The 15,550-nt window shown below is 34.9% G+C and overlaps 1 protein-coding gene across 20 annotated transcripts in view; it reads left to right on the plus strand.

The window, feature by feature from the left end:
- Positions 1-15,550, plus strand: part of LCORL (ligand dependent nuclear receptor corepressor like) — a 217,266-nt gene that overhangs the window by 175,487 nt on the left and 26,229 nt on the right. For 18 of the 20 annotated variants that reach the window (XM_049886997.1, XM_049886986.1, XM_049886985.1 and 15 more), the window contains one exon: positions 8,125-8,218. In XM_049886997.1, coding sequence (XP_049742954.1) covers positions 8,125-8,218 — 94 coding nt within the window. Of the gene's footprint in view, positions 1-8,124; positions 8,219-9,541; positions 15,498-15,550 lie in introns of those variants that run through there. The other 2 variants (XM_049887002.1, XM_049887007.1) reach the window with 2 other exon arrangements.

Below are 15,550 nucleotides of genomic sequence, written 5' to 3' on the forward strand. Positions count from 1 at the left end.
GCTTCCAGTGATGCTGTAGCTGCCCAACTAATAGTCTTTCCTTTGTAGATAATCTTCACTGTCTCAGCTTTTAGGATCTCTCCCTCTTCTTCCCCCTCTATCTTTCTCCCACTCTTCCTCTCCCTCCCACTCTCCCCTCCCCTCTTGTTTTCCTTCTCGCTCGCTCCTGCTCTCCCCCTTCTCCCAGCTCTCCGTCTCTGTTTTGTTCATGGTGTTGTTCAGGTTGTCTAGGGTATGTTTGGGAATCAGTTTCTTTTCACTTATTTTGCATGGGAGTCATAATGGATCCTAAAACTGAAGATGCATGTCTTTAAATTAAATTATCATTTCAAATATATTACAACTCTCTATCTCCTGTTGCAGTTGGCGTTGAAACGTGAAACATACTTGATGTTCTTACTCTTGCTCTTCATGTCTTCATGTCTCTTCTATTTTGTATCTTTTTGTCTTACGTTGCATCCTGATTAATGATTAGAACTATGTCCTGTTTTCCTAGTTCTCTTTTGATATAGATGTAGTAAATATAAAGCACATAAACAAAAGCTCCTTGAGGTCTTCAATAATGTTTATGAGTGAAGACGGATTATGAAATCAAAATGTTTGAGAACCACTTGCTTTAGATCTAACTCCAAGTTTATCAGAGTTACAGAGATAAAAGAACAAATTTAATGACACCACGGGAAAACAATAATCTTCTGTAACCTGTTTTTTTTTTTTAATTAATATTTTTAAATACCTTGTGTTAGTAAATATTTTTCTGCAGAATTATTTTAAGAGTCTAATTGATTTACTTAACTGGATAGTATTATATTTTGTAAAAGTATCACATTATATTTAACTTATTCTGTATCTTCAGATATATAAGCAGTTTCCAATATTTTTTGATTAACAGTCCTAAATTTTCATGTAGGATTGTAATCTTAGAAATTAACAGAGAAGTACCTAGGTTTGACATGCATAAACATGTTTATTGCAAACGTAGTCATGGCAAGCCACGCAAGAAAGGCTTCACAGCATTCTTTTAGAACCCAAGAATCAGAATTAACAAGTACATTCACAAGAGATCTTGGAAGGAAGGCTTGACCACAGCTCAAAGTCAGCAGAGGTCCCTCGTAGCCAGGTTCCAAGGTCAGCAGCTGTGGGCAGTCTCAGCAGGCTCTCGGTATTCTGAGAGAGTTCAGAGACTAGAGGAAGATCCCGTTGCCTCTGCCTTCTCTTGTTGAGTGAGCAGAACTTCAGGGTTTATATTGAAATTCTCACCTTGGCTTCACAGGATAAGGGCCAAATAAGGATAAGGATCACAACCTCAAAGACCAGCATGTTATGTCTTCTCTCCAGAACTAGAGATTAGCCAGATGTCACATCTTCTCTTCAAAGTTAGAGATTAGGGAGATTGTTTAGACTTACGTCTCAAGGCTAGTTTACAGAGATTAATTATGTTTTCTTTTGTCACAGCATGCCAGATCAAAATCAACTTTATATTCTTCACATACTTTACATATTTCCATGTCTAAGTTCAGGAATTTTCTAAATAACTTTCTAATGACTTACAGGTTTATAATAGCTATAGGGGTGCTGTGAGTCAGAATCAACTGGATAGCAATGGATTTGGTTCGTTCATTTGTTTTTAATACTTAAGATTAGCCTCACAAGGGTAGGCATGTTTCTGTTTCTAAATTCGTATTATAAGTATATATGTGTGTGTGTGTGTGTTTGTGTATTTTGAAAACATAATAATGACTTATACCCTGTGTGATTAGAGAACATTATAGAAACAGGACACAAATAAACATCCTTGAGCTAAGACTTTGCACCCAGTCTTAATTATTACCTTAGATCTTAGTACTAGATTATTTATGCACTAGATAAAACACATTGGGAGAACAGTAACCTCCCTTTTTAAAAAAAATATTGCATGTGGGTTGGGAGGCAACTGAGGGAAGAAAATACCAGTGTTAAGGCCTGGCCAATGTGATGCTCTTATGTAGTATTGCTTGTATCCCTCATGACTCTGGAGCTTTAACTCCTTAGTTCATCTAACCAAAAACTCACTGCTGTCAAGTTGATACTGGCTCATCAGATTAGGAAAAATTAAAAATCTCAACACGAAATGTTGGCAAGGATGTCGGAAAGAAATTTGGTAATACCTACTAAAGTTAAATATGTCCTAGTGTCCAGCAGTTTCACTTCTTGGTGTATATTTTGAAGAAACTCTTGCACGTAAACACAAGAAAATATTTACAAGAATGTTCATTTCCGCATTATTGTAATAGTGAAAAACTAAATACAACCCAAGTGATACAAATGAATGAATTAAATCAGTCTCTCTCTCCTCCTTCTCCTTCCCTCTCCTTTCTCCTTTCATACACACACACACACATACACATGCTTGAATAGGTGTTAAATAAGTAAGAAAAGGCAATTGTATTTTTCCTCCTGGTTTTCTGAACCTTGGGGGTTTCTTTTTCTTACTTTGGAATTTGGCTGTGATTTTTGTAAATGTTTGGTGTAAATATTTATCCAGCATTTCCATGTGTGTGGAGAAGGAATAGGGCCTTTCCACATCAGCTCAGTTTGCCATTTTGATCAAAAATTTCCAGTATCGTTTGCTGGACCTTGAAGTTCAAACAGAAAGTTGGAAACTTAGAGGGATGGTACAGAGCATAACAATTCTAGATGAGAAGTTTGGGAAAGAATTCTATTGTTAGGATTTTAATCTTTAGAGATTTATAATAGCAATAATCACTAATATTTATTGAACATGGTTCTATGCACCATTCTTTACATACAAGAGCTCCTTTAAACCTCATAGTAGCCTATGAGATAAGCACTGTTTCATCCCCATTTTACAGAGATGGAAACTGATGCTAAGAATGGTTAAATAACTTGCCCAGAGTCACACATTTAAACATGGAGGAGCCAGGATTTGAACCCATCAGTCTGGTCCAGAAGTCTCACTCTTAACTAATACTCTGTTATATTCTCATTGGATTTGCAGCATATGCCCATGTAATGTATATGAATTCAGTACTCAGAGAGAGAGAGAGGAATAAACATTCAAAAATTGTGGGAATTATGCTTGCCATTCCATCCAGCGAGCATAATCCAGAGTGAGATGAAATGGAAGATGATTTTGCTATTCTCTTCATTAATGTCCACATGCCTTCCATTGAGCAGCTATCCAACAGTGCTAACCTTGTGTCTTAGTTTCCTAGTGCTGCTGTAATAGAAATACTCCAAGTGGGTGACTTTAAAAAACAGAAATTGATTTTCTGACAGTTTTGGAGGCTAGAAGTCCAAGTCAAGGTCTCCGCCTTGTCAGTTCTTTCCTTGTTGGTAGCCCCAGGTATTCTTTGGTTCCTTGGTGATCCTCACATAGCCTCAGTCTTACCCTGTGTATGCTTCCCTTGTGTCTGATCTGCTCCTTTTATAATTCAGAAGTGCTTAGATACTTGGATATAATCTAATTAGCATAACAAAGAAAACCCTATTTCTAAACAGGATTACATCCACAGGTATAGGGATTAGGATTCCAACACATGTTTTGGGGGGACACAGTTTAGTCCATAATACGTTGCTACCCTGAAGTTATTTAAAGATATTCATCTTCCGTCAATATGGGCTCTGAACACATGTCAACTATGACATATTTAACCAAAGAAATCGCTTATTCTTTCCTACACTGGGAGAAACAATTGTCCAATTATTGAGAGGTAGTGTTTTGATCTCCCATGTGTTGACTTCTCTAGAGAATTTTCAAGGTAATTTTGACTATAGTTTTCTTTAGAGTTTTTACCTTTACATGAGATGTGTGTCCATTTAAAATTTAAGTTGTTGTAATAATACATAAAACAGTAGCATTGGTAATTAGAATGACAGAAAAATAAACAGCTTTGGTGAGTTTTTGTATTTCTGTTTGAACTTGTTACACTTAACTTTTTGCTTCAAGAATTTTACCTCTTTTTGCTTCGTATAAATCCATCCCATGTTTCTATCTAGACTCTAAAATGTACAAGGTCAAACTATTTCTTCTACTTATTTTGTATTACCCTAGAGCATATAGAATAATAAATGCTTAGCTTTTATCCATTGAATTAATCAGGACTTTGGGAATAAACACATCAAACAAAACAGTCTAGTTATGACGTGATAGCCACCTGTCCAATGAGTGATCCTGATATAAATCAGCTAGATAGAAATTATCAGAAGGAGTAAGAAAATAAACCTGATCTCTCTTTTTCTCCATCTTTCTTCCCAATCTCTCCCCGTCTCTCCTTATTGCTTTGCTTTTCTAATTCAGACAATCCTAGGGATAACTGGTTTTGTTTTCTCTAGCTATTGAGCTACAGGCTTTAAACACAAAGAAGTAATAATAGTAGTCACAAAATAGTATAAGTGGTAATACTGCTGAAAGAAAGTGAAATTTGCTGTTGATAACTAAAATTTACCTAAAAATCTTTAATGTACATCAGAGCTATTTACTTACATATTTATGTTTTTTGTGTTCACTATGTAATGTCCATTGATTAAAGAATTTTAACATGACGCAACAAATATGGAGCCCTGGTGGCGCAGGGGTTAAGGGATATGGCTGCTAAACAAGAAGTCAGCAGTTCAAATCCACCAGCCGCTCTTGGAAACTGTGGGACAGTTCTCTGTTCTCTAGGTTTGCTATGGGTCGGAATCGACTCTAGTGCAATGGGTGACAAATATGTAAAGAGTACAGTTTCCATTTTTACTAGACACAGATTATGATATGTTACTTTAGTTACTAGCAAAACCTGTAACAGAGACAGCCTAGATCTGTAGATGGGACTGTAATAAAAAAGATTAAAGCATTTCTCATCTGGGTCCCTGTTTAGAGTTTCTGCAGAGAAAGAGTCAGGAGTGTATCATAAAGATAGAACAGGGCATAGGTCTAGCTCATCCTCAAGATTAGAATGAGCTGTAACCAGAGCTGTGTGTGGCTGTCAAAGCAGCAGTCAAAGGATGCTCCTGAAAGGACAAGAATACCTATATTGCCCTAGCCAGGGAGCTATGGCTGGTTTACAGGGTTTATGTAAAGGAGAAAAGGGGCTCCCTGCACCTCCTTTTGTGATTCCTATTTGTGGAATAATTTTATATTGAATATCTTAACAATCTAGAACAGTTTAGCATTGAAGAAAATTTCATTAATTCATTTTGTAACTTTTACTAGGAATTAACAGACTTACGAGGAAGTATGTTTCATATGCTACAAACTGTACATAAAACATGAGCAAAATCAAAATTAGTGGATACAGTTATAAACGTGAATATGGGTTGGACAGTAATCATTTCTTGAAGAAGATGGTCTTAAAGGTCTTGAAGGAAGAGTAAGATTTTAATACTAGAAAAGACAAATAATGGTAATGAAACTGAGAAAACGGCATTTGGTTCTTCCTTTAGAAGATTCTAATACTGTATTAGATTTAATGAAACACAAGTGAATAGTAAGATCTCCAACTCTGAGGAATTCACTCTCATGGGAGAAAAAGATATGTAAATTAATAATTGCACGATAGTGTCGTAGTGTTGTATTTATGTAGTGTAACACAGTACAGCGCCAGAGGATGCTGCTGGCCCACGGGAGGAGATAATGAGCTTCTGCTTGGGGAGATGTGGATCTCTAAGGATGAGTAGGGAAGTCAAAGTAGGAATTGGACACGCTGAATAGGTAGAAAGAGCATTCCAACAATGTGCTGTACTTCCAGAGACATGATGCCACCGCCTAGCATATTTGAGGGACTTTTTAAGTACATTGGGGAGCTGTGGTGGCGCAGTGGTTAAGCGCTCAGCTGCTAACCGTAAGGTTGGTGGTTTGAACTCATTAGCTTCTCCTCGAGAGAAAGACGTAGCAGTTCGCTTCCGTAAAGTTTACAGCCTTGGAAACCCTACAAGGCAGAGTAGCACTGCCTTGTAGGGTCACTGTGAGTGGGAATCAACTTAGTGGTAATGGGTTTCATGAGTAAATGCTTTGATACGTAAGGAGTGGGAGATTACCAGTAAACTGAAGCAAGATACTTCATTTAAAAAAAAACTTGATACTTTTACACTTTTACTACAGGCAAACTAATCTCTAGCCATACTGAATTTCTTGCAGTTCTTCAAAATTCTATTCAGCAAATATTTATTGAAATTTATTGTGTGCCAGGCACTATTGTAGACAGTGGTTCACATCAGTGAACAAAACAGACACTGCCTTACATAGCTTATAGACTGATGACTAACACTGGTAAGTATATAAGCACCTGGACTACAGCCTGCTAAATACTAAATAATATAGGTAAGTGTTGCTGGTATTGGAACCTAGAAGACTGACAACCAAGTACAAGATGTGACCTGAATGCTAAATAAGATTGGTGAGAATGTGTGTGGGGATAGAAGGAAGGCAGAATTAGTTGCCTTCCAGGCAGAGGAAACTAGCTGAACATACGAATGAACAGAGATGAGAAATAGCATAGCACTGTCTCCAACCAGTTTCCCGCCTCCACCCTTAGCCCCATGCAGGCCCTGTGCCCCACAGCAGGTTGATCCTTTAAAACCATACACTAAAATCATGTCAGTCTTATGCTCAAAGCCCTTCAATGGCTTCCTGTCTCTCTCAAAATAAAACTCACAGTTTTACCATGGCCTACAGGGTCTTATGTGATATGTCTTCTGGCAGTGCTTCTAATCTCATCTCACTCTCAGCCTGGCTCACTCCATCCCAGCCACCCTGGGCCTCTTTACTATTCATTCCTTAAATATTGCATAAGTGATTGCACATCAGAGCCCTTGCACAGACTGTTCCTTCTAGAAGATTTCCCCCAGATACCTTCTTGGTTGGTACCCTCACTTTGTTCAGGACTCTTCAAGTCAAAGGCCTGCACCAATGGACTCTGTTTATAAAATAGCAACCCATCAGCCCTGTGGTCATTATCAACTTACTCTTCATTCTTTATCCTCAACCTGAAATATGTTTGGTATTGTCACTGTTAGCATTATTGTATGAATCATCACACTAGATCCTAACAGGTACTTCATCTGACGTTTTTTTACCTCTGCTTTGCACATCATAAACAATAAATAATTGTTGGATTATACATAGGAGGTTATGGGTGTGATGTTTTACTTTTTCACCTCGTATCTCCCAGGTTACTTAAGTGTTAGGTGAATTCATATGGTAATAATAAAACCCAGTTGAGTTTTCAAGTATATAGTTTAACATGTATTTTTTAATAAAATAATGATCCCTTTTTTATAGCTTAAACTTTCCTTTTTTTTAGCTGTTAGTAAAGACATATTCACAGTATTATTTATTGCTGTGTTTTAAATTTATAGTTTAGTAATTCTTTTTGACTCTGCAGTTTGTCAGATTAATAGTATGTCTGAATTTTTGAAGTTTTATTTGTGTAAATATTATAATACTAATAAAAATGACTATAATAACAAATAGGCAGTCATTTTGTAACAGGTTATTTTCCCTAAAAATTATATTACTATAAGTTATGACTTTGATTATTCTTCATCCAACCATAGATATAACCACAACATATTATGTAGGCAATCATTAAACTACTGTACATTTTAGTAATTGAAAATATAAGTTAAATACCATGAGTTCTAAAAAATGCATTGGTTATACATAGAGTTACAGTTTACGTGTGCCACATGTTGCTAGTCCTAGTAAATGCTAACTGCTCAGCTCTCTTACTCATCATCCTTTTTACTGTTCTCTCCGCGTATACAACTTACACCACTCCTACCTTCCCAAAGAAAGCATCATCTGGGCAGCCGCGCGTGCAAAGCAGTCCTGGATGAGCAAGCAGATGGTTGTTTCCTGCAAAATTGTGGGAGGAGTGACCGGTAATGATGGTCAGAGTGGATTCGTAACAGATTGGATGTGCCACAGTCTCTATCTTCACATCCCTTGGCCCTCCAGCCCCTCCTGTCTTTCTTTCCTAAATAGTGCCATCCCAGACATGCCCTTTTGCTAAGACCATAAGATGAATAGTTAACGGCCACAGTCAAATACAAGTTAAATCAGTAAAATATAAAACGTTAAAATGTAAAGATTGCTTATGTGTCGCAAATATAAAGTCTTTTCTCTTGCCAAAATTACAGGGGATGGCGTGTTAGATCTCTCTACAAAGAAAACCAGCGTAAAACCTGAAGAATCATCCCTGTGTGACCCTCCTTCTGAGAATTCAATGGCTGGGTAAGCAATATCTAGGAAATACCATTTGGTACTAATAGTAAACTACCTCTGCAGAAAACTCTGAATACCGTTCTGAGTAGATTTACATACGTAGTTTTCCTCCAGAATTTTTGTCCCTCATAAGTACGTCTCTCTCATACTTTTCATTTGTCTTTTCTCTTTCTTTTTTATTCTTTCTGTTAAAGAAAAGTTATCAGAACAATCACCAAACTTTAGTTCATGTTGCTAAAATGAACTATCCTCTTACTCATAGAATACAGACTAAGAAGCAGGACAAGTAAAGACAATTTTAAATATCCAGGAGGCAATTTTAAGGAAAATACTTAATTTCAATATTTAAGTTTTTAAACAGTGAACAAATTCTAAAAGTACTGTACTTAATACTTTAAAGCTAGCTCATACTGTGTACATTTTTTTCATTGTGCTTTAGGTGTGGTGACAAACTATTTAATTTTAGTAATCACCACACATAGACCTTTCATGTTTTGAAAGCTGTCATTAAATTATTTAAAATAAAAAATTAGTTATAAAATGCTGTTCTGTTGGATTCTTGGATTTACTTTTTTTTTTAATTTTATTATTTAACTTTTGCATCTTCCCATTAACTAAAAGCATAGGAGGCCTTTTTAGATGTAGACCATAATTTGTTTCAACCAGGGTTGTAGTTGCATTTGAATCCTAAGTTACAGTGAGGTTTCTGTCTGAGGAGCTTTGAAAATTACAGTGGTACATTAGAGATAGAAACAGCATTTGTAACATTTAAAACTAACTCATTCAAATATGATTTATCAGCTTATTGCAAATTTTAAGTTTTTGTCTAGAGAAAAATTAGTCTGTGGAAATACGGGATGTTTGTGTTTGGTAATATTCTTGCTGCTACAAATTTCCTTTAAAGGGGTTGACTCTTTTATTACTTGTTTAGCGGTAACGTCACGTTTCTACTAACAAAAGCTCCTTTAGGATTTGGGTATTTTTTATAATGGAACACTAATTGTGCAAATAAAAATTCTAAGTGTTACTCTGCAAGCATCTGTCAGAGGAATAGCAACATCATGAGAATATTTTTACAAATACTGAGTTAGGATGTTATGTTCTTGGAAGGTCTGCCCGTTGAGGCCACCGTATGATTGACACATTGTCCTACCAGGACTGTAGCGTTTGCTTTGATAAGGAGTAAGTACTACATCTCACAGACTTAAAAGTATCATAAGCAGTGATGTTACCTAAGCAAGGAGTATAATAAAGGAGTGGACCCTCCCCTTCCATAGCTGTGTGAGAGTCTCTCATGCATCAGTTTACCATCGTTTCATTCCATCCATCCAGGAGACTGCAGAGAAACAGAGAGGACTATGTGGAAAGGAGTGCTGAGCTTGCAGACGGTTTGCTCTCAAAAGCTTTGAAAGACATTCAGTCTGGAGCACTGGACATAAATAAAGCAGGCATACTTTATGGCGTACCTCAAAAAACTTTACTTCTCCACTTAGAAGCCTTACCAGCAGGGAAGCCTGCATCTTTTAAAAACAAAACTCGAGATTTCCATGATAGTTACTCATATAAAGACAGTAAAGACACTTGTGCAGTGCTGCAAAAAGTAGCCTTGTGGGCAAGAGCTCAAGCAGAGCGCACAGAAAAAAGTAAGCTCAATCTACTTGAAACCTCAGAATTAAAATTCCCAACAGCTTCCAGTTACCTCCATCAGTTAACTCTACAGAAAATGGTTACTCAATTTAAAGAAAAAGATGAAAGCCTACAATATGAAACTTCAAATCCCACTGTACAGTTAAAAATTCCTCAGCTACGAGTGAGTTCTATCGCAAAACCACAGCCTGATGGTTCTGGTCTGCTGGACGTTATGTATCAAGTTTCTAAAACCTCTTCAGTCCTGGAAGGATCAGCTCTCCAAAAACTGAAAAATATACTCCCTAAGCAGAACAAAATAGAATGTTCTGGGCCTGTAACTCACTCAAGTGTTGACTCTTATTTTCTACATGGGGACCTCTCTCCTTTGTGTCTTAATTCTAAAAATGGAACAGTGGATGGAACCTCAGAAAACACTGAAGACGGATTGGATCGAAGAGATAGTAAGCAGCCCAGGAAAAAACGTGGCCGCTATCGGCAGTATGATCATGAAATAATGGAAGAGGCTATTGCAATGGTAATGAGCGGAAAAATGAGTGTTTCCAAAGCACAAGGAATTTATGGGGTACCTCACAGCACTTTAGAATACAAGGTAAAAGAAAGATCTGGAACACTGAAGACTCCTCCGAAGAAGAAACTCCGATTACCAGACACTGGGTTATATATGACAGATTCAGGGACTGGCAGCTGCAAAAACAGCGGCAAGCCTGTGTAGATTACTTGTTAGGAAAATGTTTGCGCGTGCGTGTGTGTGTGTTTGCGTGTGTGTGTATGTGCACAGGTGTGTATTTGTGTGTCTGTATACACACATGTGGGAATTACAGATGCTCACTCTGACAGGAGACATGAAATTTTACAGTTCAAAAACCACTTACATGCCTTTTGAAAAAAAAGTTTTATTCAGGGTTTTCACTGTGGACAGAATTATATAGTTGCTTAATTCTGATAGTTTGTATCTAATCCTTGTATAAATAGGTGAAAAAGATTCAGGTTTTCTTTAGTAGTCAATAGCATAAAGCATTGTGGGAAAACAAGTAATTGTCAAGTGAAACATTTTTATTGGTGAAAGACCACTCCAGCCATTCAGTTGAACCATCTTGTAATGGAAATATGATATTAATCGTTTATAAACCTTTTTACATAACATACTTACAGTTCTTGTAAGTACACCCAACAACCAATCAAAGTTTAAATGGACAGCTACTTCCATACTAAGAAAAATTAATATATACAGTATTAGTACACTACAGTGCATTCTATGAGATACAAGATGCACTCAGGTGCATCCGCCAGGAATAGAGAAGAAAACCGTAAATTATATGTGTAATGAAATTTAATATTTATCATTTAATAGTTGATTTAGCAGGAAGTTGGGGTTTATAAGGTATATACTTAAAAAGAAAAAAAAAACTGACTCACAGGTAACCCCAGCAGCTATAGAACCCTTTAATATAAGATGGAATACTAAGAACAAAAAATAATTTAAAGTTAATTATTGAAATAATTTAATTTCATTTTTCATTTGAAAAATAAGCTAATGTGTAAGGTTAGAAAAGAAAGTTGGAATGCAACTTAGAGCATGTTTATAATGTGCACAGAAAAAGCTCGAGAATGGTAATTTTGGTTTAAATGTGCTGGTTAGTTGATGTTATGACTACTTTAAAATTTTAAGGATTGTGACACACTCCTGCTATTGAAAAACCTCAGTGTAACTTTAATATATTTGCTGCTGTGACATTTCGAAACATTTTCAGTTTATCAAAATGAACTACAGATTTCATTTTGGTGGGCGATACATTATCATTTTGCTAATAACCAAATTTGCAGTTTGTTCAGGGTCTTGAATAGATTTACAGATATTTAACACTGAAGCTGTCTTGAACTTTCAGTAATGTAAACTCTCTGTTAATTGGTAGTTAGAAGCTGGGCAGTGCATTTTAACTTGTCGTGAACTCTTGAGAGAGACCAGTCACCTTCATAGAGCAGTTTCCAAGTATGGCCCAGAGCATCCGTGACGGACCTACGGAGTATGCAGTTTTACTGGTGAAATTAAAGCATGTGCCTCCATGGAAAGGATGGGGATTTGCTTTATATATTCAGAATTCTCCGAGTGCCCCTTTTCTCTGTTAAAATTCAGGTTCTGATCGTTTCTCTAAGCCAGTTTTCCTAAATCCAAAAGGAATACTTTTAGCTGAATTTTAAAAAACAAGTGCACCTTGTCAAATGCTTGTGTTTTTACACTTGTGTTTGTGTGTATTTAATAATCACATATAAACTTAATACTAAAGAGATTTTCGGCTATTAAATTTAAAAAACTGCTTGCATATTTTTAAAGAAACCGAAGAATGAGAAACTACACCACCAAGTAGTTATTTGGTCTCTTAGATATATTTTCAGCCCTCTTCAGCCGTTAATGTTACCTGCATACTAGGATATGAGTCCTCTTGCTCTTTTTGTTTGTTTGTTTTCTCCAAGAAAATATACATAATAGATTACAAAACAGCAGATGTCAGGGTCATCTTTCTTTTTAAAGAATTAAGCCATATTTTGTGAGGGCCAGAACTTGGATTATTTTAGACATTTCCCCCTCTTCCCATTGAAAAACAAAGTTCAATCTAAAGTGAAAGTTCCAGACCAGGTTTATTGATCTCTTTATAGGGAATTTTACTTCAAACTTTGGGGGCTTGAAGGCATTACATGAGATTTATATTGTATTGAGCTTTTTTATTCCTCACGCTATATTTACATTAATAAATTGATTGAGAAGTTTATAGTAAAGGGAAACTTACAGAACACTTTTATATCATTTAAAAGATGACCTGACCAAAAACTTTGCAGGATTCATGAAATCAGGGATCATTTTGCTATTGACTTCACAGTGATCAGTAGTTTTATAGGTAATATTAGAGTTAATTTGCAGCATTTTAGTACTTGTATTATTTATTTTTGGTCAGAATTAGTAAATTAAAATATTTTTTAATAGTCTATAGATAATAATGATCAACCCATAACTTTTAAAAGAAACACGATGTTTCTAATTATTGAGTTAGCTTTTGATTATACAAACCAGGAAAGGCAGGGAAATTTATGGGTTCCCCTTCTCCCCAATGAGTCCATTAAGATGTTCTTTACGTTAAACTTTCAAAGTACTTTATAAATTTAGTTACCAGTTACCACTTATTGACAGTTTTCTGAAAAATCCAGTTTCAGCAGACTTTTAATGAAGGTGAAAGCAACCCTTACGTGCTTTCTACTTATTTGAATGTTCCTCAAGTATTTTATACGTAAAAAAAAAAAAAAAAAAAAGAAAGAAAAGAAAAGAAAAAACAGTGCCTCTGTTTTTAGAACTACTGCTCAGTAAAGTTGTTTAAACCATTTCTGGTAGCTAATGACAATTTTATATTAAATTGTATACTAACTTTAGTGAGACTGATTTTTTAGTTGTTTACAGTACAAATACTTGTATTTGTTTTTTAATTGCAGTATTTCCATTGTCGCAGTAAATTAGTAAAACTCTGTGGCTGCCTTGATTTTGACAGATTTTGTTAATATAAACTGATTGTTAGGCAATTAGTTATATTTATGCATAAATCAATTGCACTATAATTCATGAATTATTTATTACAATATTTTCTAATGACTTCCTGTATCTGTCTTGTGTTGTAAATGTACTGTAATTCTGTTTCTACTTTGTGTTGTTATACACCTAAATCTGATTGTATGAATTTTAATTGTTCAGTTAATGTGTTTCTAGGTTGTAATTTGTAGTAAAGCACTTCAATGCTTTTGCACATAAATTGACAACACTGTTGGTGTGTGATTGATTTACTCATTCAGTAAAAGGAAGGAAAAGCAAAGAAAAAAACTGACTACACTGACTTCTTTGATTCACTTTTGGAAGCAGTTTTATTAACGTTAATGTGAGAAATTTACTTTCTCTGAGGAAATATTTCAGCAACAAGACTTACAATGGGTGAAATGGATAATGTACAGAAAATAGGCAGGATGTTTTAGTTGATAAACAGGAAAGGTTAGAAAAAATTTTAACATTAAAAACAAGGAATTAACAAGGGAATCTATGAAAAATAGAATTTTAGAAGCTTTATACAGTCACTTGGAAATAAACTCTAGGTTCAAGACTTCTGTGTGTATTCACCTATTAGTTGGTTATATGATAGATTTTTCTTTGAGATTCTAACATGCAAGAAATATGGAAAAGAAAAAAAAATGAACCAAATAAGCATATGGTAGAGTTCTGTAACAACTTAGATATAAATCTAATACCTGAATATTTAATCGGTAACTTTATTAAGTAATTTTTCATACAGCACTAGAATGGGATGTGGTATTTTTAAAATTTCATTAAGTAAAAAACTGAATAAGAAAATTTTCCTTGTAAAGCATAGACTTCGTTGGAATGTCAGAAAGGGAATATGAAAATCTTTCAGTGGTTTTTATAATAATTTTGAATTTGGCAACTTGAAATTATAACATTTCTCAAAATACTTAACACTAAGTCTTAGTCTTGATTATTTTTATTTTACACATGACTTCACTAACAGAAAAAAAGCCTTTCAGCATTTTAGGAACTATTATGAAAGGGTATTAATCTTTAAATACAGTACAAGATATTTTTCTAAGAAACATGTAATTTCCCTTTTTAATTATTAGTTAACAGATTTACTTAATAGGCCATGACATAATTTTAAGGAAACTGTTGAAGTACGCTTATCAGAACTTTTTGTGTTTTCTTTCACTTATTTGAAAATTATTAATTTTTAATTTGCTGGAAAAGAATATGTTATCACTTAGTATTTGATAGCTGCCATTCCCCTGTGCCTTTGTTCTCAACATATGTGTTTTGAATTGTCTAATAGTGGCTCTTTGGGGTCACTTTACTTTCCAGCCATGATAAAATTTACAAAAAGAGATTTTCAGAAAGGAAAGGCTATTGGAGTCATGGCCTGTCATCATGTGTCTGGAGGCAGCACTGGGCTTCAAAAGTTTTTAAGTAACTTTGTGACTTCTTACTTCATGTGATAGCTACCTGATGTCAGATTACATACTGGCTAGTTTTAGTGAGATTTTGGTTGAATCTAGCAAAGTTGTCTTTTTTCCAGAAAAATTTTTACAAATGTTCAAAATTTGCTTTGATGTTTTTGTTAGTCAAATAATCTAATTTTACAAAATGTAAATGGAGTATTGCATATTTGGCTGTGAAGTAGATTAAGCAAATTTTAGGGAATAGAATAAAAGATTAATTCCACTTTTCATTTTAAAAGAAAATTCTTTAATTTTTAATATACATAATAAGTCTTTAAATAAAATACTTTCTTCAGTGGCAGTTCATAATCAGCATATCCCAATTCCAATCCTAAATAAAATTTCTGCAAACCAGACACTGTTAACAACAACAAATCTAAGAAATGAGTGGAAGGCTAGTTTCATGTACAGAGTTTGGTGATATGTTTAATTAAAATAGATACTTTTCTGAAACAGAATTCTTTAATATATTTTGTTTTTCTTACTGCTGGCATTGGATTAAAAATTTTTTTGTAGATTTCTACATTGGTTGCTAAGCAATCCTGGGTCTTAGTTAAAGTTAGATTCGTATTAGTTTCTGCAGTGGGACATTTTCCAGCATTTGAAATTAAATAATTAGGTAAGTAATGCCTTTAGTTTTGATGTAATTAC

The sequence above is a fragment of the Elephas maximus genome, chromosome 5 (genome assembly GCF_024166365.1).
Source record: "Elephas maximus indicus isolate mEleMax1 chromosome 5, mEleMax1 primary haplotype, whole genome shotgun sequence".
NCBI lineage: Eukaryota > Metazoa > Chordata > Mammalia > Proboscidea > Elephantidae > Elephas > Elephas maximus.